The following is a 27,127-nucleotide window of genomic DNA, read 5'->3' as shown; positions in this document are numbered from 1 at the left end:
ACTAAGAATTCGTCAACATAGCAGGTGTCTTGTTCTCCGTAATGAACCAAAATTACGACAAATCTTGTCATAAATGAGTGTGAGCTAATTATTCGGTAGTATTCGCTAATCACCGTCACACAAGTCTGCCCTTAACGAGCAGCATCTTGGCTGTCTCCCCATTAACATGTTCCGAGAGGTGAATGGCCCCGTTATAAATCGTTTCGCAGCATTCTGGTCCCTAAGCCCGAAGTATACTGGAGATCACCTGTACTCTATAACATGTCAACTGTAACATTATAAACGATAGCACTAAACATTAAACTACTATAAACTGGTTTAATAATTTATTACACCATTAACGGAGGTACGGTATTAAAATCTCATTAGAAGTATTTGAATAGCACTCTGCTCATAAATATGTATAGTGTATGTTCAATCGAACAGGTTTTTGGGGTTAAATTGCGTAAGTAAAAGATATATTTTGTTAAACCCGCCACATGAAAATAGTAAGGATTGTCACTAATACAGAACATGACAATTCGTTACTAAAGCATGTCTATTCCGGTCACTATTCTTCAATTGGGATTACCGTTGGCACGGCTATTTTAGTACACACAATCGACAGGAAGCACAAGGACAATGGGCTCACTTAATTCGCATGCCTAATGTACGTTGATTACCATGTAAATAACCCAAACGGTAATGGGTACCCATAGCCATATATATATATGTATCCATTAACACCCCCCCTCCCCCGCTTCGCGCAAGAAGAGCACACACGTTTGTCATCACATCTACCTCTCTATTTACGGAACGAAACAGGAGCACTTCTCCACAAAACTGGCCGTCGCCTAATGAAGATTGTTGTAATTACTGGCGAAACGTCGTACTCAGATTGTAAATGTTGTGGCTTGGCTCTCCATCACACCATTGTGCTGGACTAGTAACGAATTAGCATGTCCGGTTTACGTGACAAACCTTACTAATTGGGTGTGTGGGTGGTGGCGAGTTTAATGACACATTTTCATATTTAGGCAATTTATGGATACGGTATTCGAATCTCATTAGAAGTATTAAAATCGCAATCTGCTCATATAAAAGAAAGCTGACGTTCAATCGACCCGGGGGTTGGATATGCGAACTGTGGGAGTGCAGGGTTAGAATCGAATTCAAATTCCTAGAATAACAATATTGTCTTATTAGCATTTTACTGTGCTTGACTGTATGGTATGTGTAAATGCAAATTATTCGTGGTAAATGCGAGGCAGGGGTTAAGAGGTGCATGTTTAATCCAGTGTTCGTCTCGATCAACCAAAATTAGTACAATGTCGGTCATAAAGAAGTACGAGTTATTTCATGAGTAGTATTCGCTGAGCCCCCAGATACTAACCTACACACAGTTATGGTTAAACAAAGTAACGTTTATTCACTTAATTTTCAGCTCAGACATGATCATCGCAATAATTTCCGAAGACGTGTGGGTTGGTCCCGCGAGAGCAGGGCCTGGCTACAATTAGTCGAGCACCAGAAACAGCAGAATCAGAAGTAGTTGCGTCGCCCTCAAAATTTGTTGTTGCTGCTGCTGTTGTCGCTGCTGTTATTGGTGCTGCTTTAGTTACTTCTGTTGCTGTTATGTGTCGGGTGGAAGCTCATTTACTCATCACCACCCATAATTATCAACACAAATCATCAGTATCAACACCCATTATCATCATTATCACTATCAACTCACCATCATCAACCATCGTCGCCACCACCACCCAACCATCACAACCAACTTTCATCATAACCACCACCAATCATCCATCATCATCAACACCCATAATCACAACAACTCATCATCATCACCACCCATAAATATCACCACCCATCATCATAACCTCCTCAATCATTACCACCACCCATCATCATCACTACCACCCATCATAATCACTACACATCATCACCACCCATCATCATTACAACCCTTCATAATCACCACCCATCATCATCATCACCACCATCCATTATCAAGAAACATCATCATCACCACCCATCATAAATAACAAACACACACAGCTACAAACATAGATATGTAACCTGACACAGAGGTAGATAACAGACACATACAAATAAACAATCTCATTAACAACTTAATTATAAAAAGCCCATATTACCACTGCCAGGATAGTTGCACACAGACAAATCCTTTACACAATAATAATTTACATGTAACTCAAATTCACACTTAGTACAACCACCTCACTCACTTAAATATAACTACAGATCAATAACTATACTACAAACCTGAATTTAAAACTAAATAAACCAATGGGATGGTGTTTATACGCTTGAAATGTAATTAATGAAATGCAAGTGAATAATTCCAATTAAACAAAAAATAACTACGAACAAATATGAAGCCTGAGGCCTAGGTATATGCCAGGCCTGATGGCCAGGCATCGCTTCAGTCCTCGCCGCAGTAACGGCGACATCAAAGACAGCACAAAGCGAGGGGGCAAATGTTTAATGTCGAACCGAGGACTCTGCTGTTTCCGGTGACGCACAACACCCGCACTGCACCACGTGGAGCGCCCGCCAAGCGCGTGGGGGCGGAGCCTCGCTGTAGTGACGTCACCTCTGTTACGTCATAGCCACGCCTCCACCCGCAGTCGAGAGGAATGCGCACGAGTGAGCAGCAGAAGAAGCCTTTGCAGAGCGAATTCTCAACGAGGTGAGAGCATCCCTGTTGACGATGTGTGTTGTTTATTTTTATTGCACGTTTTGACTACAAACTAAAGCTTCATTATTTTTGTGTATGTTGGTATTTGGATTTTCTGCAACCAAATTAAGACTATTAGTTAGGTTACTTGGCATGCTCTGATATGTTGCTGTTACTGTCATTGTTTAGACCCAAAGCAAGTCAACATTTAAAACGTTCATAACTAACCTGTTTAAATCTCATATAATATGATTAACATGTCTATAATTATTGTGTTCTGATTGCCTGCATAATTGTGTCCTGCATTACATGTTTTGAATGTTATCCAACACGGGGGAGGAGTCTGCCTTTTAGTTCAGACCCTAGCTGCTGCCATAGACGTCTCCTATCTGTGACGTCACAGCCACATGGGCGGTACCTCTGACATCACGTGACCAGTGACGTCATTCTCGGGTTATAACAGATAATTGAAGTATTGTCATTTGACCCCAATGACCTACAAGACATAGGGGGGCCTTTATCAAGCAGTAGATTAATACAAATGGGCTGTGCATCAACATGCTTGTCTGGATTAGAGGTTAAACATCACGGTTATGTTTGGCGATTATGTTTAATGCAATAGGCAGTTGGAATAAACATGTTCGCGTGGGTGGATGAGTGAGTGATCTGACGCACGCGTGAGTTGGAAAACAAGCGAGTGAGTGGACTTGTAAAACAAACGGCACGAAAGTGATTTGATTGGTACAGCGAGTGGTCAATATGGAATAATTGTGAGGATGAGTGATTCTAAAGGCTGATAAATCTGAGCGTTTTTACAACCTCTCCAGCCCCTCCAACATCAAACAGAAACGACTCCTTCACCACAAAACATGGACAGACAACGCAAGTGGGCTGATATCTTGGATGACTATGATGGTAAGTCCCAGTTACCTGCATCACGTGGCTTTTATGCAGAGGAGGCAGCTCCCTGATGGGAAAAGGTAAACGGTCAAGGGTGGCAGACAGCATGGATTTAGAGCTGCGTTTCAGCCATATTGGTTTAAACGGGGGTCTCAACTTTATGAAATTAATGATCTCAACATGCTTACAAAAATATGACTTGTAATGTTTTACTACCATGTGACTAATGTTTCTCAACAGCAGGTCATGGTATGTGTTAAGAGGTAATTACAAGAATCTCAGAATTAGTTCCGTGAATCTCCACGTGCTTCGTTCTCTAATACATTACTCGTCTTTTGAATTAATTTTAATTTCCGTAGCCCGGGAGTCATGGCGCCAGTCGACCACGTGGGGGGACATTATGGATGAAGTGGACCCTTTCCCAGGCCAAAGCTACGACCATCCCTCCCCAAAGGTGTGTATGGGGGTCTATGGGGGTCAAACACCACATTCTCTCCACACTCCCACACTATTGCACCAAAACATCACTACACCTCACATCACCACACCATCTCTTCACACCACCACCAACTCAAGTCACATACGTGAGTATGAATCCTTGCAGTCACGAAAGCTTCAAATCGATAATCAATACAATATCATAGAGCCTCATAAAGCGTCAATACCATCACAAGGCACCGTCTCTCCAGAACATTCCACAATTTCACCTCTCCATATCACAACACCATCTCCCAACACCATCACTCCATCCCTCCATCATCACGTCATACCATGAGTTAATGTGCATGTTTTCATCTGTACATAGATGTGCCAGTATGCATTTTTGTTTGTGTATGTGCCCGTCCATGTTTGTGTGCCTGCGAGAATGGATGTTGTCCTGAGTGCACATGTCTGAATGGTCATGTGCTTATCTTCGCGTGCACAGAGGAGCATTGGGGAGGTGAAGAACTTCAGCGGAGTGAAGCGTCTCCAGGAGGACAAGCGCCTTGCGAAGGAGAAATGCCCAATGGAAGAGAAGCGCCCCAATGAGGTGAAGCACCTCGCCAAGTTGAAGCACCAAACGGAGCATAAGTGCCTTCGAAACAAAATCCTCAACGACGTGAAATGCGTCATGGAAAAGCGCCTCCTTGAAGAAACGCGCTTCATGGAGGAGAAGCGCCTTCGCGAGGTGAAGCGTCTCAAGGAGAAGCATCTGGAGGGAGAGAAGCGCCTCATAGATGTGAAGCAGGTCAAGGAAGAGAAGCGCCTCATGGAGGAGAAGCGGGTGGAAGAAGAGAAGCGCCTTGTCGAGGAGCAGCGCCTCATTGAGGTGCAGCGGGTCGAGGAAAAGAAGCGCCTCATGGAGGAGAATCGCCTCTTTGAGGTGAAGCGTCTCATAGAGCTGAAGCGTCTCGAGAAGAAGAAGAAGCGTCTTGAGGAGAGGCGTTTCGCAAGGTGAAGCTCCTCGAGGAGAAACGTCTCATGCAGGAGAAGCGCCTCGTTGAAGTGAAGCGTCAAGAGGAGGAGCACTTGATGGAGGAGAAGCGTCTTGTGGAGCAAAAGCGCCTCGAGGAGGAGGAGGAGCGTCTCGCCAAAATCGAGCGACAATGGCTCCAGACCGATACCACCAGCAGCACCACCACCACTGCCACCGCCACCACCGCTACCACCACCGCCGCCACATACTCCAATCCTGTGTGGGGCCCAATTGCTCAGAGCTTTGGAGAAGAGGGCTTCCAAGAAGATAAAGAAAACTCCGGAGTCGCTGAGCCACGGTAAACCAGTCTGCGTGTGCATCCCCTGTGTGTTTATTTTTGTTATTTATTGCCATGCTTCTCACGCAGCATCAGCCTTACTCGGTCACCAAACTTTTTTTCAGGAGGATCCTGCCAAGTTTGCTCGCATTTTGCAACAAAGTTGCTACTGTTTGCGATCCAAATTGAACGATTTGCATTGCTTGTGTGGGTTCAGTAACAGGGAGAAAGCTGCAAAACCTTCCCAGAACAGGTGGCTGCATAATCCACACGGAGAATGTGGCCAAACGTGGAAATCAAAGCCAGGTCAATGTTGCTGTGACGCACAGGTGCTCAAGCCCTGTCGCGCTCTCAAAATTCACAGACACTGCAAACCCCACGTGTACATTCCGCTATACTGTGGACAGATTTATTTTTCATAATTGGTTTTTGGGTTAGACCACGTAACAAAGTGGACATATCTTCAGCATGTAACCCTCCATCCACCGTGAGATTTTCGCTGTATATCGCCTGTTTCCAGGCCAGCTGCCAAGTCGCCTTGTAATGCACAGCGACAGCTACCAATGAGAGGGGTGTTCAATTTAAAACGCGATGAGATGAGAGATGCGAGAGGCTCATCGCATGCAATGCACTCTGAGATGCCTTCGACGTCCAGGGAGGTGGCTCTCTCGACCACAAATCACTGACGGACACTTTTTTGAAATCGTGGATGTGTTGAAGCGACCAAATTGTCGTGTACTCATTCTTCACCATTACAGTTCAGATCTTGCTTCCCGCCTTGGCTATTATTGCTGCTGCATTGACCACACAGATCCACACCCATTCCGTCACAGTGGACGTTCAGGATCTCTACGGATGCCATTTGAAATGCTTAGGACATCATGTGCAAGGGGTCAATTAGAATACACATATAGAAACATGTCAATCTAGATTTGAAGTTTTCGTGACTACAGGGATCCATACTCTTTGGTTATTTCGGTAAATTCACGTAGGTATGAAATCAAATTAATTAAATCACGACGTTTCGATGGCCATGTTGTTATTGCAAGAACGTTTCTTGCTGTGGTTTTCTCACCTGATGATGATTGCCTGTGTTGCAATCGAAACGTTGTGATTTAATTTACTATATTTTATATCTACGTGACTTTACTGAAAGAGCCAAAATAATGTCACTTCAAATTATTCAGTTAAATTTGCACAGCAACGCCACCCACTACTGTGAAGCTACAGCAGTATGTGTGAGACACAGCTGCACCTATCTCAAGGATAGCCTGGCGCCATGAGAATGACAGCACCAATACTAAGCACACTCACTGGCCATGTCGTTATTGCGGTTTCTATTCAGCTCGAATTAATCCGCCACACATTCCACCCACGGACGATGCCTTCATATCGCCTGCCCGCCGTACTTTTCTTCATTATTGACAACTTGCAGCTCAGCACACGGCAGATGCCTGCGCAGCGCGACTCACGACCTCCTCTCGATACCAAGATCCAGGATGGTCATGTCTATGCGCCGCTTCTCGGTGGCAGCCCCAACAGTCTGGAACGATATCCCTCTGCACATTCGCAGCATCACCTCAATCGCCTCCTTCAAGAGACACTTAAAAGCTCACCTCTACAATTATGCTTTTGAGCGACTCTGAGCTTGGCTCCGCGCCTCTGAGTTGCGGCCACTACGTCTGCAAATTTGCGCGCGTTACAAATTGAACTATTATTATTATTAGATGGCGATGCCTGCCGTAGCAGGAAGGTGAAACGGTGTCGTGTTGTCTCTTCACAGATCTGTGCCAGTGCAGCCCTCCTCCTCACTCGTCCAGGCCTTTGAAGTGAAGACAGAGGTTATGGAGGAGACGAAGGAAGAGGTGAAGGAGATGATGGAGGATGAGGTAGAGACAGAGGAGGAGGAGAAATCGGAGGAAGAGAAGGCAAAGGAGGACGAGATTGTGATGGTGACAATGGAGGAGAACACGGAGGGAGAGGAGAAAGACAATACGGAGATGGAGGACAAGGAGACAAAGGATGAACAGATGGTCGTGGTGGAGGACATGGGGACGACGGACAAAGGGGAAACAATGGTGGTGGAAGTGGAAGAGAAGACGGTGGTGATGGTGGTGCCGGAAGTTGAGGAGGAGATGAAGGAGGAAGAGATGGTTCTAGCGGAGGAGAAGAAGATGGAGGTGGTACAGGAAGAGGAGGAGGTAGAGGAGGAGATGGTGGTGGAGGATGAAGAAGAGGGGATGGAGGAGGATGAGACGGAGGAAAAGATGGAAGAGGTGCAGGTGGAGATGCACGAAAAGAAGAGGAAGCGAGGGGGCGTCGCTCGCGTGGCGAGAGCGATCGCCTCACTCCTCCGCCGCGTGCTGCTTTGTGGTGGCAGGTCCACCGCCCAGTAGGGGTGGTGGCGGTGGTCGTGCATCGGTGCCAACCGTGACAACTATCACCACACTACCCGCCCACCCAGTGATACTCGCTACACACACCACACGGTTCCCCAGAGAGACGGTGCCACTGGGACCACAGCTGTGGAATGAAGCTGAGCAGCAGATGCCAGGACTACAGCGGAGAATGACTGCTGCCAGGAGACCTCACATCACACACACACACGGGACTATTCCATTAGCATAGCTGGCCCCACACTGGGCCCCTTCCATGCTGGTTTTCATCCAGGCAGTCCTCATGGGATGACCTTGCCATGGTTTCCAGGACATGGTCGTATTAGCATTTTATTGTGCTTGAATGTATGTTATGTGCAAATGCACATCATTAGTCGTAAATGCGAGGGAGGGGTTAAGAGGTGCACGTTTAATCCAGTGTTAACATTTATTTTAGCATCATATTTAAGGACACTGTTGTTGATAAGAATTCGTCTGGACGTGGCACGTGCCTTGTTCTACTCGATAAACCAAATTTAGTACAATGTTGGTCATACAGGAGTGTGATTTCATTCATGAGTAGTATTCACAGAGCCCCTATGACACTAAACTAAATAAAGTTATGGTTAAACAAAGTAATCTTGAGTGACTTAATTCTCAGCTCAGACATGATCATCGCAATCATTTCCAAAGACGTCTGGGGTCCTGCGAGAGCAGGTCCCGACTACAAACAGCTGGGCAGCAGAATCGGAAGTAGCTGCGTCGCCCTCGAAATGTGATGTTGCTGCTGTTGTTGTCGCTGCTGTTGTTGCTGCTGTAGTTGCTTCTGTCGCTGTGATATACGCAGGGAGGTGGTGTTCCGTGATGGGATGACGCCTTTGATTAAAGCCTCTGATCACACTCACGCGATTGACGCCCTTGATCGTCGCGTTTGATCAACTCTGATATTGTATACTCTCACATGTTAAGCTCTATCATAGTGAAACATAATATTATAACCTATGAACTACAACCTATCCATTGTAACGCTGTAAAAGAATATTACCTATTGGGTTTCACTCCCTCGTCGAGAAGGCCGCTCTCTTCCTTTTCTAAAGTTACATGCTAATTTCTCTGCATTCACTTTAAATCGAGGACAAAATTTTTATTCAAAATAGCGAACAATTACACACTGAGATGCACTTACATATGCATGCATGAAGCACAATGGGCACATTACCCTTCGGTATGTTAATAGACATGCGGATTGTGCCTTCCAAAATTAACAATCGAATGCAAATATCCTGAAAGACAAAGGATTGGATCCTAGGGGGGGAGTTATAAGGCGGCTTAGAAGCAGAGCTCAATGCCATTTCGAGAGGGAACTTGATGAGGTTGGACGCTCGACTCGTCGCTCTGCTGATCGCCCTTCAACCGCGAGACAACGCAGCCTGGCGAGCACAATTGCTGAGTCGACACAGTTAGGCGACTTTGCGTCGGGAGAGTTCGTGGCGACATCTTCAGACGGGTTCCAGACATCGATATACCGTGAATCTCCAAGTAAGTGTCTATTTTCGCAGATAAATTCTTGAACGTGTTCGTCGTCAAATTAGCGGGATTTGTTTTGCCTCTCGTTTAGACGCGAGTGTCGTTCTTGTTTTAGCAGTTAACAAAATCCAAAACTCAACGCTAAACATCCTTGCGGCCGATAGCGTACTTTTTACTCGATAACACCGCTGCTGTTACTACGCTCACATGGAGCAGAGACGCTCTACACAGCCCCACGCACACGGAGGCAAGAAGCAATTCAATTGCTCTGTGTGTGAGAAGTCATTTTCACAGCCATCACATCTTCAGAGACACCAAAGAACACACACGGGCGAGAAGCCGTTCCTGTGTTCTGTGTGTGGGAAGGCATTTGCACACTCGTCAACTCTTCAAACTCATCAGAGAACACACACGGGCGAGAGACCATTCCTGTGCCCTGTGTGTGGGAAGACATTTGCACACTCGTCAAATCTTCAGAGTCACCAGAGAACACACACTGGTGAGAAGCCATTCCCGTGCTCTGTGTGTGGGAAGACATTTGCACAGTCATCAACTCTTCAAGATCATAAGAAAACACACACGGGTGAGAAGCCATTCCTGTGCCCTGTGTGTGGTAAGACATTTGCACACTCGTCAACTCTTCAGAACCATCAGAGAACACACACGGGCGAGAAGCCGTTCTTGTGCCCTGTGTGTGGGAAGACATTTGCACAGTCATCACATCTTCAAATTCATCAGAGAGCACACACGGGCGAGAAGCCATTCCTGTGCCCTGTGTGTGGGAAGAAATTTGCAAACTCATCACATCTTCAGAGTCACCATAGAACACACACGGGCGAGAAGCCATTCCTGTGCCCTGTGTGTGGGAAGGCCTTTACACACTCATCAACCATGAACAGGCATCAGAAAGTCCACAATGATAGGAAACTGAAATCAAAAGCTGAAATTCAAGGTGCTGCAATGAGTCCTGAAGAAGTTTCCACCTTCGATCCCATGCAGTTGGATCCCGAGAGATGGCTGGATGTAATGGAGTGGCTCGAGGATCAAATCGAGAGCTCGGGGTGACTGAAAAAATATTATGTCATGTGGTTATACCTTTTAATCCGTATCGAGTACTTTTGTGTGTAATTTTGACCATTTTAGTTTTACAGTTTTTGTGAGAGTTTAATTACGTGCACAGTGGTGGTTTGTAATGTTATCGGATTACTTGCCGAAATGGTGTGATGAGCACTGGTTGTGAGAGGGTTCGATTGTAGTCGTTAAGTGTTCCTGTTGAGCTAAAGTTGGAATGCGTCTGTAGGTACATCTTTACTCAACATTTTAAACGATTTTTTTCAAGTATATACCTTTTTTTGATTGGTATTAATCGACTTTAGATATACGATTTCAGGATGTACATTGATGACGCGTTCGTTGGATATATGGCCTTGACATAGACGCACAGTGAACAAATGTGGTGAACTAATAAGGTAATCATGGGGAATGAAACTTTAACGCTATGGTATTCCTGGAACGGAAATGGTTTGCATTGTACTGGAAATGTGTGAACATAGGACGTAATAAATATTCCCTTCGAGTTTTGACGTAAAAATTATTGCTGATGAATAAAAACGTATTTTTAACAAGTGTTTTGTCCGGTCTTCATTTATAATGTTCCTAGCAAAAACATGTTCAGAGAATTTCAGGTGTAGGATCTCCGTCACACAAGTGTGCCCTTAACCGGCAGCATCTTGAGGGGAAAGGTCCCCGTTGTTTATCGTTTTTCAACCTACCATTCCCTAATCCCGAAGTATGCCGGGGATACACTCTACTCTATAACATGTAAACTGTAACACTATAAACGAAAACACTAAACATTAAACGATTATAAACTAGTGTTTAAATTTAGAACCATATAAACGGAGGTAAGGTATTATAGTCTCATTAGAAGCGTTAGAATCGGTGTGGTCGTATTAGAATCACACTCTGCTCATATGTATGTATGGTCTACGTGCAAGGATCGGATAAAACATTTTAAAATTACAACACGGTCGTATTACAATCACGATTTTCACTGCTAGATGAAGGTCTCATCTCAATGTCATCGAATCGCAAAAGACGGAATATTATTATATTAATACTTAGAAAAACACGACTGTCACATGACGAATTCTCAAACTGCAACACTCAAGTGAAAGAACTCAAGTAAAAAAGCCTAAAAAAAGAACAACAACAATGGACAAATCATAAAAACAGTCATCACACGCATGTTAGTAGCTGTTAGAAGAAGACAACACCTAGCACCTTCAACTATGCACATTATACAGCCAACTCGTAAATGGGGCGGTATATGACAGCCTTCGCTGCTGTCGACGGGGCCAAGCAGCGAGTGTTTAACTCCATTGTTTCAGAATCCGTGTCATCAACCGGTCACAGCGCCTTACCCAAACTACATCTCCCCAACAAGGCAGCCTTCCCTATGCTGTGTATTTTAGCAGTATATTTACGGACGCACTTGAAGATAACAATTCGTCCAGAAAAGGCAGGCGACTTGTTCTACCAACACGATTTCAAATTTCTACCGAAAGAAGTATGAGTTCATTCATGAGTAGTATTCACTAAGCCCCGATGGCACTAACCTACACACAGTTATGATTAAACAAAGTAAACATTCGTCGCTCATCCCAGCTCAGACATGATCATAGCAATTATTTACAAATCCGTGTCGGGTCCCACGAGAACAGGGCACGTCTACAAAATCTCAAATTGTAAACTCACATTGTATACTCTAACATTTTAAACTCTAACAATATAACCTTTAAACTATGAGCTATATATTCTAACGCTTTAAAATAACACTATAAACTAGTGTTATAATAAACTATAATGTTGTGAACTCTAACAATATAAGCTATGTGCGATACATTATAACGCTATAAAATAACATCATTAACTAGTGTTACAGATTAGAACACCGTACATTGAAGTGTGATATTCGAATCTTATTCGAATTCTTAGCTTCACATCGTGGTCCTCTAAGAATCACACCATGCTCGTGAGTATGTAACATGTCTGTATGTCATATGTCTGTATGTAACATGTATGCATGTAATATGGACGTGCGAACCAAGGGTGGGATATGTGAAACGGAAGGTGCAGGATCAGGATGGGATTTAAATTGTTTGAATAACACTTTGGTGGTATTAGGATCAAGCTGTCCACTGCTAGATGAATGTTCCATCTCAATGGCATCAAATAGCAATATTCAGTATGAATATGTAAAATAATCGCACAAACCCAATATTAGCCCGTGAAATAATGAATCGTTACAATTGTAATGACTCCGGACTCAGACTGCAGAGGGTTCTTTTATTAAGCCTTTAACGCGGCTTAAGTCCCCAGGCGTCACGGTATAGCAACGACGACGACGAGACAGCAACCAGCCAACACAGCCCCAAACCTCGTTACTCCCCCTCTCTCATTCTCGGCGTGAACCTCCGCCCACACTTGGTCTCGCATTCCCTTCTCGAACTCTCTCTATCTTGTTGTCACCACTTGTCCCTGAGTTGATGCACTGTCTTTACATCACCCACCTCTATGACCTCTACCTGACCCCGCCATGGGCGGAGCAACTTGGGGGACGTACCCGCTGGCACCTGTGGGCAATACAACCATGTCCCTGACCACCCTGACCACCCATGGAAGCACGTGGTCCCGCCGCCCCGTGTTCTTATCATTAGCGGCTTGCGCTCTGGTGGGGAAAGGTCCTCGTTCTGAATCGTTTCACAACGTTCAGGTCCAGAATACCGAAGAATACCGGGAATCACCTGTACTTAAAACGCGTAAACTGAAAACACTGAACATTAAACGACTATAAACTATGAACTGGTTTTATAATTTATACTATCATAAACGGAGGTACGGTATTATAATCTCATTAGAAGTATTATAATCGCACTCTGCTCATATGTATATAAAATGTACGTTTAATCGAACCGAGGGTCGGATATGCGATCTGTGGGGGATGCAGGGTAGGAATCGCATCCTTTGTCTTTCAGGATAATTGCATTCGATTGCAAATTTTGGAAAGTACAATCCGTATGTCTATTAACAGGAAATGTGCCCATTGTGCTTCATGCATGAATATGTAAGGGTATCTCAGTGTGTAATTGTGCGCTTATTTTGAATAAATGGGATTAGCGCTGGAAAACCACGTTTCCCATGCCCTCCATTGTCCTCGATTTAAAGTGAATGCAGCCCCGTGGCGTTGCCAAAAACCGCCGAGCTTCTGGAGTGAACGCGTACAGACGCGTAGTGACCATAATCACTCTAACATCCGTTCTCCCTTATGACCAACATTGTACTAATTTTTGTTGATCGAGTAGAAGAAGGCACGTGCCATGTCCAGACGAATTCTTATCAACAACAGTGTCCTGAAATATGATGCTAAAATAAACGTTAACACTGGATTAAACGTGCACCTCTTAACCCCTCCCTCGCATTTTAGACTAACGATTTGCATTTTCACATAACATACATTCAAGCACAGTAAAATGCTAATACGCCCCTATTGTTATTCTAAAAATTGAATGCGATTCTTGCCCTGCACCCCCCACAGTTCACATATCCGACCCCCGGTTCGATTGAACAGATAATTTACGTACATATCTGTAGAGTGCGATTTTAATACTTCTAATAAGATTTAAATACCGTACCTTCGTTTATTGTGCTATTAATTATAAAAGCAGTTGATATTTGTTGTCGTTTAATGTTTATTATTATTGTTTTTAGTGTTATCAATAAACATGTTTTTTAAGTACAGGTGATTCCCAGTATACTTCGGTATTCTGGACCTGAACGTTGCGAAACGATTCAGAACGAGGACCTTTCCCCACCAGAGCGCAATCAGCTAATGAAAAGAACTCGGGGCGGCGGGAACACGTGCTTCTATGGGCAGTGGGGGACAGGTAGACAGTGCGTCAACTAAGGGACAATTGGTGACAACAAGATAAAGAGAGTTCGAGAAGGGAAGGCGAGACCAAGTGTGGGCGGAGGTTCACGCCGAGAATGAGAGAGGGGGAGGAACGAGGTTTGAAGCTGTGTTGGCTGGTTGCTGTCTCGTCGTCGTCGTTGCTATATCGTGACGCCTTGGTCCTAAGCGGCGTTAAATGCTAAATCAAAGAACCCTCTGCAGTCTGAGTCCGGAGTCATTACAATTGTAATGATTCATTATTTCACCGGCTAACATTGAGTTTTTGCGATTATTTTACATATTCATACTGAATATTGCTATTTGATGCCATTGAGACGGAACATTCATCCAATAGTGGACAGCTTGATCCTAATAACACCAAAGTGTTATTCAAATAATTTTAATCCCATCCTGATCCTGCACCTTCCATTTCACATATTAGACCCTTGGTTCGCCACGTCCATATTACATACATACACATTAAATGCAAACATGTTACATACAGACATATTACATTCATGCATATTACATACAGACATGTTTCATACTCACGAGCATAGTGTGATTCTTAGATACAGGTCCGATTCAACACAGTACATAAAATCCGTGATCTGGTCCCGTCTGTAAAAGACGTGGTTCCAGACATACAGTACCCTGGCGTCTACAAACTAAGTTGCCTCTGTGGTAGCAGTTACATTGGAGAAACCAAACGACATGTCTCGGACCGCATCCGTGAACATAAAGCAGACCTGAAACACGGTAGGACAAACACCTCAGCCGTGGCAGATCACTGTTACAATTCAGTAGGCTCACATGACATTGACTTCTCCAAGACAGAGGTTCTCTGCAAGCCATCTGGCTACCATGAGAGATTCGTTCATGAGGCGATCCACATATACAAACACAGAGACAATTTCAACCGAGAAGATAGATTCTGGCTCAACAATCATTGGAAGGACGTAATAAACCATTTCGGATCTTAACTGATTGTTGTTCACGTTTACGGTGACTTTCAGACCGCAGTCCACTCACTGGCATTGACTGTGTATCTTGTGTTCTCCACAGGGAATGCATTATTTGCTCCGCTGCGGGTCTCCTTTCACCGCTCTCCCATTGACATGTTTCATTGCTTCTACATACTATTAACATTCCCTCCTTTTGTTAATGCTACCCCCTACCTTGGATGCTGCTAATCCTGCATAATGCATGGGCATAATATGACTTTGAAACCCCCCCGCCCACCTCCTACGCATTTCCCATAAATATGCTAAATTCCTCTTGATATGCAAATTATTTTGTCAAGGCGCTCTTCTTTCACCTCCAACCCAGCTTATATATACGCTCCAAGCTTGGCAGTGTTTCATTCTTCACCTGAAGATGGCTGCTTGCGTTGTAGCCGAAACGTCGTGAGAATTATTTTATTTTTATTATTTTTTTACTTCCCTTCTACGTGACTTTACCGAAAGAACCAAGAAGAGTTTATAATGTTAAAGTATGCAATGTGAGTTTACAATTTGAAAGTTTGTGGACGTGCCCTGTTCTCGTAGGACCCGACGCGGATTTGGAAATAATTGCTATGATCATGTCTGAGCTGGGATGAGCGACTAATGTTTACTTTATTTAATCATAACTGTGTGTAGGTTAGTGCTATCGGGGCTTATTAATACTACTCATGAATGAACTCATACTTATTTCGGTAGAAATTTGAAATCCTGTTGGTAGGACAAGTCGCCTGACTTTTCTAGACGAATTGTTATCTTCAAGTGCGTCCGTAAATAAACTGCTAAAATACACAGCATAGGGAAGGCTGCCTTGTTGGGGAGATGCAGTTTGGGTAAGCGCTGTGACCGGGTGATGACACGGTTTCTCAAACAATGGCGTTAAACACTCGCTGCTTGGCCCCGTCGACAGCAGCGAAGGCTGTCATATACCGCTCCATTTACGAGTTGGATGTATAATGTGTATAGTTGAAGGTGCTAGATGTTGATTTCTTATAACCGCTACTAACGTGCGTGTGTTGTCTGTTTTTAGGATTTGTCTATCAAGGAACACGTGTTAATCGGGTAGACAGCCAAGATTCTGCCGGTTAAGGGCACACTTGTGTGATGGAGATCCTCCACCTGAAATTCTCTGAACATCTTCTTAGGTTTTTTCGGTAAAGATTAGCAGCTAATCTGGCTGTGACGGTCCCACCTGATGACGGAGACTTGTGTTGCCTCCGAAACGTCGTGATTTTGTATTTTATTTTCATTCATTTTGATGTTTTACCTACGTGACTTTACCGGAAAAACCTAAGAAGATGATTCCTTGCAGTCACGAAAGCTTCAAATCTAGAATTCTCTGAACATGTTTTTCTAGGAACATTATAAAATAAAGACCGGACAAACATTTGTTAAAAATACGTTTTTATTCATCTGCAATCATTTTTACGTCAAAACTCGAAGGGAATATTTATTACGTCCTATGTTCACACATTTCCAGTACAATGCAAACCATTTCCGTTCCAGGAATACCAAAGCGTTAAAGTATCATTCCCCATGATTTCCTTATTAGTTCACCACATTTGTTCACTGTGCGTCTATGTTGAAGTCAAGGCCATATATCCAACGAACGCGTCATCAATGTACATCCTGAAATCGGCTATCTAAAGTCGATTAATACCAATCAAAAAAAGCCATATACTTGAAAAAAACCGTTTAAAATGTTGAGTAAAGATGTACCTACAGACGCATTCCAACTTTAGCTCAACAGGAACACTGAACGACTACAATTGAAACCTTTCACAACCAGTGCTCATCACACCACTTCGGCAAGTAATCCGATACAATTACAAACCACCACTGTGCACGTAATTAAACAAAAAAAACTGTAAAACTAAAATGGTCAAAATTATAACCAAAAAAGTACTCGATACGGATTAAAAGGTATAACCACATGACATAATATTTTTTCAGTCACCCCGAGCTCTCTGGTTGACTCTCGAGCCACTCCATTACATCCAGCCATCTCTCGGGATCCAACTGCATGGGATCGAAGATAGAAACTTCTTCAGGAATCATTGCAGCACCTTGAATTTCAGCTTTTGATTTCAGTTTTCTATCATTGTGGACCTTCTGATGCCTGTTAAGATTTGACGACTGTGAAAATGCCTTCCCACACACAGAGCACAAAAATGGCTTCACGCCCGTGTGTGTTCTCTGGTGCTTCTGAAGATGTGATGAGTGTGCAAATGTCTTCCCACACACAGGGCACCGGAATGGCTTCTCACCAGTGTGTGTTTTCCGATGACTATGAAGAGTTGATGACTGTGCAAATGCCTTCCCACACACAGAGCACAGGAACGGCTTCTCGCCCGTGTGTGTTATCTGGTGTCTCTGAAGATGTGATGGCCATGAAAAGGACTTCCCACACACAGAGCAATTGAATTGCTTCTTGCCTCCGTGTGCGTGGGGCTGTGGAGAGCGTCTCTGCTCCATGTGAGCGTAGTACGCTATCGGCCGCAAGGATGTTTAGCGTTGAGTTTTAGATTTCGTTAACTGCTAAAACAAGAACGACACTCGCGTCTAAGCGAGACGCAAAAAAATCCCGCTAATTTGACAACGAACACGTTCCGCGAAAATAGACACTTACTTGGAGATTCAAGGTATATCGATGTCGCCACGAACTCTCCCGACGCAAAGTCGCCTAACTGTCGACACAGCAATTGTGCTCGCCAGGCTGCGTTGTCTTGCGGTTGAAGGGCGATCAGCAGAGCGACGAGTCGAGCGTCCAACCTCATCAAGTTCCCTCTCGAAATGGCATTGAGCTCTGTTTCTGAGCCGCCTTATAACTCCCCCCTAGGATCCAATCCTTTGTCTTTCATGATATTCGCATTCGATTGTTAATTTTGGAAGGTATAATCCGCATGTTTATTAACATACCGAAGTGTAATATGCCCATTGTGCTTCATGCATGAATATGTAAGTGCATCTCAGTGTGTAATTGTGCGCTTAATTTGAATAAATGGAAAAACACGTTCCCCATGCCCTCCATTGTCCTCGATTTAAAGTGAATGCAGCCCCGTGGCGTTGCCAAAAATCGCCGAGCTTCGGGAGTGAGCACGTACAGACGCGTAGTGACCACACTTGCAACACAATCACTCTAACATCAGTAACCAAAATCCGATCTGGTACATGGTCTCCGCTTGGTCAGGTTTGTATCCGTCATCACTCAGGAGACAAACAGCGAGGCATGGTTTGGCCAGCCACCAGCAGCTATTAAAGTCGCCAAAGCCACTTTATTAGCTGCTCTCAAACAATACTATCACCAATGGTGGTTTACAGGCTAGGCTGTTAAGCGGACAATCAGTCTTTTTGGGCAAGGCGTATGGGAAAATACACACCTCTTTTATCCCATAAACATAATGCACAGCATCGGTAAGGCTGCCTTGTTGGGGAGATGTAGCTTGGGTAATGTGCTGCAACTGGAGTTAGGCGATGTGACTGGGGTATCACACGGATTCCGAAAAGCAGCTTAGACGATACGATCCACTGCGCTCCATCTCCCCACATGGACAACGACATTCTCAGTTTTAAAAAAAATGAATAGAAATGTTTAAATACGTTTTTTAAATCATGTGTATTGTATAGATGTTATAATGTGCGATTGTTATAATCTTTGTACGTGTATATATATGCTGTATATAGCGATTCGATTCCATTGATACGACACATTCATCCATCAGTGTACAGTGTGATTCTAATCCGGCTAGTGGGATTCGAATAATTGTAATTCGTTTCTAATCCTGCATATCCTACCCCCGTGTTCGCATATTCACTTACCATTCGTACTACCACACTGTGATTCTAATGAGCACAGTGCGATTCTAATGATTTGTATGCGATTATAATCCCATACCTCCATTTACGTGATCATACACTATAACAATTAATAGTATTTTACGGAGTTATAATGGATAGATTGTAGTTCATAGTTTATAATATTATATACTCTTTGGTTATTTCAGTAAAAGACACGTAGCTATAAAATAATTCACGACGTTTCGGGCGCAATACAAGCGTCCGTCAGGTGGCACAGCATGGTCTGCTGCTGAGGCAGACTGTTTAAAAAGGTTTGAAATGGGTGTAGACCTCTGGTCAAATCTCCCCAACAAGGCAGCCTTCCCTATGATGTGTATTTTAGCAGTATATTTACGGACACACATGAAGATAAGAAATTTGTCTAGAAAAGGCAGGCGACTTGTTCTACCAACACGATTTCAAATTTCTATCCGAAAGAAGTATGAGTTCATTCATGAGTAGTATTCACCAAGCCCCGATTGCACTAACCTACACACAATTATGATTAAACAAAGTAAACATTAGTCGCTCATCCCAGCTCAGACATGATCATAGCAATTATTTCCAAATCCGTGTCGGGTCCTACGAGAACAGGTCACGTCCACAAACTCTCAAATTGTAAACTCACATTGCATACTCTAACATTATAAACTCTAACAATATATCCTTTAAACTATGAGCTAGACATTGTAACGCTTTAAAATAACACTACAATCTAGTGTTATAGTAAACTATAATGTTGTGAACTCTAACAATATAAGCTATGATCGATACATTATAACGCTATAAAATAACATCATAAACTAGTGTTACAGATTAGAACACCGTACATTGAAGTGTGATATTCGAATCTCATTCGCTTCACACCGTGGTCCTCTAAGAATCACACTATGCTCGTGAGTATGTAACATGTCTGAATGTAATATGCATGAATGTTACGTCTGTATGTAACATGTATGAATGTATAATGTATGATTGTATTATGAACGTGCGAACCAATGGTGTGATATGTGAAATGGAAGGTGCAGGATCAGGATGGGATTAAAATTATTTGAATAACACTTGATGGTATTAGGATCAAGCTGTCCATTATTGGATGAATGTTCCATCTCAATGGCATCAAATAGCAATATTCAGTATGAATATGTAAAATAATCGCACAAACCCAATATTAGCCCGTGAAATAATGAATCGTTACAATTGTAATGACTCCGGACTCACACTGCAGAGGGTTATTTTATTTAGCCTTTAACGCGGTTTCAGACCCCAGGCGTCACGATATAGCAACGACGACGACGAGACAGCAACCAGCCAACACAGCCCCAAACCTCGTTCCTCCCCCTCTCTCATTCTCGGCGTGAACCTCAGCCCACACTTGGTCTCGCCTTCCCTTCTCGAACTCTCTCTATCTTGTTGTCACCACTTGTCCCTTAGTTGACGCACTGTCTTTACATCACCCACCTCTATGACCTCTACCTGACCCCGCCATGGGCGAACTTGGGGGATTTTCCCGGTGGCACCTGTGGGCAATACAACCATGCCCTGTCCCCCACTGCCCATGGAAGCACGTGACCCGTCGCCCGAGTTATTTTCATTAGCGGCTTGCGCTCTGGTGGGGAAAGGTTCTCGTTATGAATCGTTTCGCAACGTTCAGGTCCAGAATACCGAAGTACACCGGGAATCACCTGCACTTAAAAACACGTAAACTGATAACACTATAAACAATAACACTCAACATTAAACGACAACAAAATTATCAACGTGTTTTATAATTTATAGCACCATAAACGGAGGTACGGTATTTAAATCTCATTAGAAGTATTAAAATCTCACTCTACACATGTATGTAAATTATCTGTTCAATCGGACCGGGGGTCGGATATGTGAACTGTGGGGGGGGGGGGGGGGGGGTACAGGGCAAGAATCGCATTCAAATTTTAGAATAATAATATGGTCGTATTAGCATTTTAATGGGCTTTAATGTATGTTATGTACAAATGCAAATCGTTAGTCGTAAATGCGAGGGAGGGGTTAAGAGGTGCACGTTTAATCCAGTGTTAACATTTATTTTAGCATCATATTTAAGGACACTGTTGTTGATAAGAAGTCGTCTGGACATGGCACGTGCCTTGTTCTACTCGATCAACCAAAATTAGTACAACGTCGGTCATACAGCAGTGTGATTTCATTCCTGAGTAGTATTAACATAGTCACGATGACACTAACCTACAAAGTAATCTTGAGTGACTTAATTCTCAGCTCAGACATGATCATCGCAATCATTTCCAAAGACGTGTGGGGTCCTGCGAGAGCAGGTCCCGACAACAAACAGCTGGGCAGAAGAATCGGAAGTAGCTGCGTTGCCCTCGAAATGTGATGTTGCTGCTGTTGTTGTCGCTGCTGTTGTTGCTGCTGTTGTCTCACCGCTCTCCCATTGACATGTTTCGTGGCTTCTACATACTATTAACATTCCCTCCCTTTGTTAATACTACCCCCTCCCTCTGATGCTGCTTATCCTGCATAATATGACTTTGAAAACCCCCCCGCCCACCTCCTACGCATTTCCCATAAATATGCTGAATTCCTCTTGATATGCAAATTCTTTTGTCAAGGCGCTCTTCTTCCACCTCCAACCCAGCTTATATATACGCTCCAAGCTTGGCAGTGTTTCATTCTTCACCTGAAGACGGCTACTTGCGTTGTGGCCGAAACGTCGTGAGAATTATTTTATTATGTTTTATTTTTATTATTTTATTAATTCCCTTCTACATGACTTTTCCGAAAGAACCAAGAAGAAGTATGAGTCCATTCATGAATAGTATTCACTAAGCACCGATGGCACTAACCTACACACAGTTATGATTAAACAAAGTAAACATTAGTCGCTCATCCCAGCTCAGACATGATCATAGCAATTATTTCCAAATCCGTGTCGGGTCCCACGAGAACAGGGCACAACCACAAACTCTCAAAATATAAACTCACATTGTATACTCTAACATTATAAACTCTAACAACATAACCTTTAAACTATGAGCTACACATTGTAACGCTTTAAAATAACACTACAAACTAGTGTTATAGCAAACTATAATGCTGTGAACTCTAACAATATAAGCTATGAGCGATATATTATAATGCTATAAAAATACATCATAAACTAGTGTTACAGATTAGAACACCGTACATTGAAGTGTGATAATCGAATCTCTTTCGAATTCTTAGCTTCACACCGTGGTCCTCTAGGAATCACACGTTGCTCGTCAGTATGTAACATGTCTGCATGTAATATGTATGCATGAGATATGTCTGTATGTAGCATGTATGCATGTAACATGTAATATGCACGGGCAAACCAATGGTGGGAAATGTGAAACATGAAGGTGCAGGATCAGGATGGGATTACAATTATTTGAATAACACTTTAGTGGTATTAGGATTAAGCTGTCCACTGCTGGATGAATGTTCCATCTCAATGGCATCAAATAGCAATATTCAGTATGAATATATAAATAATCGAACAAACCCAATATAAGCCAGTGCAATTATGAATCCTTAAAATTGTAATGACTCCAGACTCAGACTACAGAGGGTTCTTTTATTTAGCCTTTAACGCGGCTTAGGACCCAGGCGTCAAAATATAGCAACGATGACGAGACGGCAACCAGCCTCGACCCTAATCCCCGCCAACACAGCCCCGAACCTCGTTTCTCCCCCTCTCGTATTCTCAGCATGAACCTCCGTCCACACTTGGTCCCGCCTTCCCTTCTCGAAATCTCTCTATCTTGTTGTCACCACTTGTCCCTTAGTTGACGCACTGTCTTTACATCACCCACCTCGATGACCTCGACCGGAACCGGCCATGGGCGGACATACCCGATGGCACCTGTGGGCAATACAACCATGCCCTCTCCCTGACCAACCATGGAAGCACGTGCTCCCGCCGGCCCGTGTTCTTTTCATTAGCTGCTTGCGCTCTGGTGGGGAAATGTCTTCGTTAGGAATAGTTTTGCAACGTTCAGGTCCAGAATACCGAAGTATACCGGGGATCACCTGTACTTAAAAACACGTAAACTGATAACACTATAAACAATAACACTGAACATTTAACGTCTATAAACTATCAACTGGTTTAATAATTTATACCACCATAAACGGAGGTACGATATTTTAATCTCATTAGAAGTATTAAATCGCACTCTATACATATGTATGTAAATTATCTGTTAAATCGAACCAGGGGTCGGATATGTGAACTGTGGGGGGTACAGGGCAAGAATCGCATTAAATTTCGATTTAAAGCTTTCGTGACTGCTGGGATTTATCTTCTTGGTTCTTTCGGTAAAGTCACGTAGAAGGGAAGTAATAAAATAATAAAAATAAAACATAATTAAAATGCAGCCACAACGCAAGCAGCCGTCCTCAGGTGAAGAACGAAACACCACCAAGCTTGGAGCGTATATTTAAGCTGGGTTGGAGGGGGGAGGTTGGAAGAAGAGCGCCTTGACAAAATAATTTGCATATCAAGAGGATTTTAGCATATATATGGTAAATGCGTAGGAGGTGGGGGGGGTTTCAAAGTCATATTATGTCCGTGCATTATGCAGGACCAGCAGCATCAAAGGGAGGGGATGGGGGTAGCATTAACAAAGGGATGGAATGTTAATAGTATGTAGCTGCAGTTACTAAACAACCACGTAAAAAAGACCGCAGTCCACTCACTGGCATTGACAAAATATCTTGTATTCTCCACAGCGAATGGATTCTTTGCTCCCCTGCCAGTCTCCTTTCACCACTCTCCCATTGACATATTTCGTTGCTTCCTCTTAGTATCTTTCACGCGAAGGTCAATGGTATAGAGTATAGCAGATTGTATAAATAGTATAAAATTGTAATGTTTAATACAATGTATAAGGTAATATACAGTATCGTAAATGTATAGTGAATATACAGCAATGTGGTATACACTAGGATGGGTAGAATAATATTATAGTCGAAGGTATAGAGTGGTGTATAGTAATACAGTATATAATTTAATGTTGAGTTTGTCTATGGTAGTATATAGTACGGGGTAGACCCGTGTGATGTAAGAGAAAAAAGTTTAGCTAGAAGCATATTATATGTTTTGCGACGTAGAATTGTAATGTATTACTTACTTTTAGTAGCTCAGCTTATTGGAGAGTATAGTTAGTATACTGATGATACTATGTAGTTTATACTTTCGTTTTTTACGTGGTTGTTTATTAACTGCAGCCACATACTATTAACATTCCTTCCCTTTGTTAATGCTACCCCCATCCCCTCCCTTTGATGCTGCTGGTCCTGCATAAAGCACGGGCATAAGTAGTACTAATCACATACCTGCATTTCCCATAGTCTCTCCCTTTGATGCTGATAATCCTGCATAATGCACGGGCATAAGTAGTACTAATCACATACCTGCATTTCCCATATCCCCTTCCTTTGGTGTTGCTAATCCTGCATAATGCACGGGCATAAGTAGTACTAATCACATACCTGCATTTACCATGAATATGCTAAATCCCACTTGATATGCAAATTCCTTTGTCAAGGCGCTCTTCCCCCTCCAACCCAGCTTAAATATACGCTGCCAAGCCTGGTGGTGTTCATTCAGACGCTGTCTTTCTGACAGACCTGTTCTTCGCCTGAGGACGGATGCTTGCGTTGTGGCCAAAGCGTCGTGAGAATTATTTTATTATGTTTTATTTTTATTATTTTATTATTTTCATTCTACGTGACTTTACCGAAAGAACCAAGAAGATTTACCATTTCTTGGTGGTACATGTTTTTTGTCGTTTATTGTGAAATTTCGGTCACAGTTTCTATGATCACTGTTACATTGCTTATGGCTTTATTTTAGTGATTTCAAAAATATTTTTGGTTTAGCCATGTTTGTTGTAATACGGAGTTAGAATGATGGCTTTAATCTAAGTTGTCTTGTGGTTGTTGTTGTTGTTTGACTGGCATCCCACTGGGATTTTTGCACAGCGTTGGTGTACGGTGCTTTTTTCTGGAAGACTTTGCAGTTTTTCCATGGATTTTTCTGTTTGCGCATAGTCACTTTGAGATGTTTTCTAGTTCATGTTTTTGTTTTTTATTTGTTGCGGTTGCACCCGATTCAAGAGCCGAATGGCTCACAGGGCTATACCAAATACATGAAAATGAAATGAAACTGTTAAGGCTATATGGGGGATCTTTCTGTTTGTGTTAGGTGCTCGCTAACAGCACTTGCCCCTACAGTCTGTCCAGGCTATATGGGGGGTCTTTGTCTTAGATGCTCACTAACAGCACTTGCCCCAACATTCTGTGCAGGCTATACGGGGGATCTTTGTGTTTGTATTAGGTGCTCGCTAACAGCACTTGCCCTGACATTCTGTCCAGTTTACACGGGGGATGTTTGTCTTTGTGTGTTGGGAGCAAGTTTGAGTGGCGTGTAGCCGTGGGAGTTGAACGGGAGCCTGCTGCTACTGACAGTCGTTGACTCCGGTTGGACAGACGCTGATAGACAGACACACACAGACAAGACAGGTGGACAGACACAGACAAGAGGAACACAGAGACGACATAGACACATGCAGAGAGAAACACACAGAGGCGAACAGAGACACAGACGGGCAGAGAGGTGTTGAATCGAACTAACTGAACTCGCTCCATTGAAAGTTTCCTCGATATTTGCCCATCCCCAGAAGTCGTTCTAGTTTCTATTTATTTCATTGTGTGTGGTGTGAACGTGTAAGCAATGTGGGATATCGATGTACACGGATATGAACAAGATCAGCAGACAAGACGTCTTTCATCCTCTTTGGTTCTTTCAGTAAAGTCACGTAGGTAGAACAAATAAAATAATAATAAATAAATCACGACGTTTCGATCGCAACACGAGCGATCGTCCTCACGTGAGCTACGGCACGTGACAAAGATGAGGTGAGCCCCCCCCACTCCCGGGGCTCGCCTCGCTCAGCTGAGCATTGTTTCAATGCGGTGGGCTCACGCGAAATTGATTTCTGTAAAACGAAGGTACTTTGAAAACCCGCTGGCTATACTCTTTTATATAAGTGTTGTGTCCTTAACTAACCACACGGGGACGTCTGGTTGAGGCAACACGTTTATTATAACTCTTTCGAACTCGGCTCTACACAGGACTGAAACACGAAGGGGTACCACCCCTTCCACCCGATAGCCTACGGGAGTGACAGCCTCGTTTCTATCGCAGCCTGCACACTCCGGGCTCTGCCACCCACGGGTCCCTTAGCCCGGCGTTAAGGGAAGACTGGACGACCCGTCTCACCCAGGGTACTGGAGCTCACCTCTGGTCCGCTACAACCCGGCTCTGGCTAGAGCTGGGGGAGGGTCCCAGAGTGTCTGAGCTCACCTCGGGTACGCTACAACCCGGCTCTAACAAGAGCCTCGGTTGAGGGTCCCCGGGTGATGTTCCAGTCTTCAGGTCTTCGGATGTCCTCAGGCTTGAGTTGGTGAACACTGCCCGGTCCGTCCAGAGGGCCGGCCTTTTATCCCCAGGTCGGGATCACCCCTCCCCTCCTGACCCCCCCCCCCCCGTCCCAGAACCTTCTGAAAGATCTTAATGGGCCTTAGGGACGAGTGGGGGGTCAGGGGTGTTAGTCTCCGGTCACGGTGGGGGGCCGGGGGTTTAACCTTTGGTCGACCCCTACGCACCTCGCTCTCTCTCGCCTGCTCCCTGTTGACCAGTGCACTTGGTGGCAGGTCAGCTTACAGCGCCTTGTTATGGCGCTTACGCACAACTTCGTGACGAACGCTGCACGTTCCGTCGCTTTCATGCAGGGGGCGCTGCAAACCTACGTGCCCTCTGCATAAACAACGGAGGGGCAGGGACAGACGTTCGATCGCGTTGGAATCGATCTGCAGACGGCGGTCTTATCGCACGGCCAGCTCTGTGTCGCCTCATCTCGATCCCGCGATCCCAAACAGGTGAAAGTCCGCATCAAACTGAACTCCCAGCAAGGCGATCTACTTCACGACGAGAGAAAATTCACACGAAATATCGTTTTCAATGAATAAGCTTTTAATGAAGTACATTTATGTAATTCAAAACAGAATGCAATTCAAAGTTGTTTCATTTT

The 27,127-nt window shown here is 43.8% G+C and overlaps 1 protein-coding gene across 1 annotated transcript in view; it reads right to left on the bottom strand.

Annotated features, from left to right (window-relative positions):
- Nucleotides 1-27,127, bottom strand: part of LOC144953338 (uncharacterized) — a 168,154-nt gene that overhangs the window by 39,272 nt on the left and 101,755 nt on the right. The window contains exon 15 of the mRNA XM_078883901.1: nt 17,290-17,543. Coding sequence (XP_078740027.1) covers nt 17,290-17,543 — 254 coding nt within the window. The remainder of the gene's footprint in view (nt 1-17,289; nt 17,544-27,127) is intronic.

The sequence above is a fragment of the Lampetra fluviatilis genome, chromosome 74 (genome assembly GCF_964198595.1).
Source record: "Lampetra fluviatilis chromosome 74, kcLamFluv1.1, whole genome shotgun sequence".
NCBI classification, from domain to species: Eukaryota; Metazoa; Chordata; class Hyperoartia; order Petromyzontiformes; family Petromyzontidae; genus Lampetra; species Lampetra fluviatilis.
Note: the sequence above shows the minus strand (reverse complement) of the source record. Positions and strands in the feature narration are given on the sequence as shown.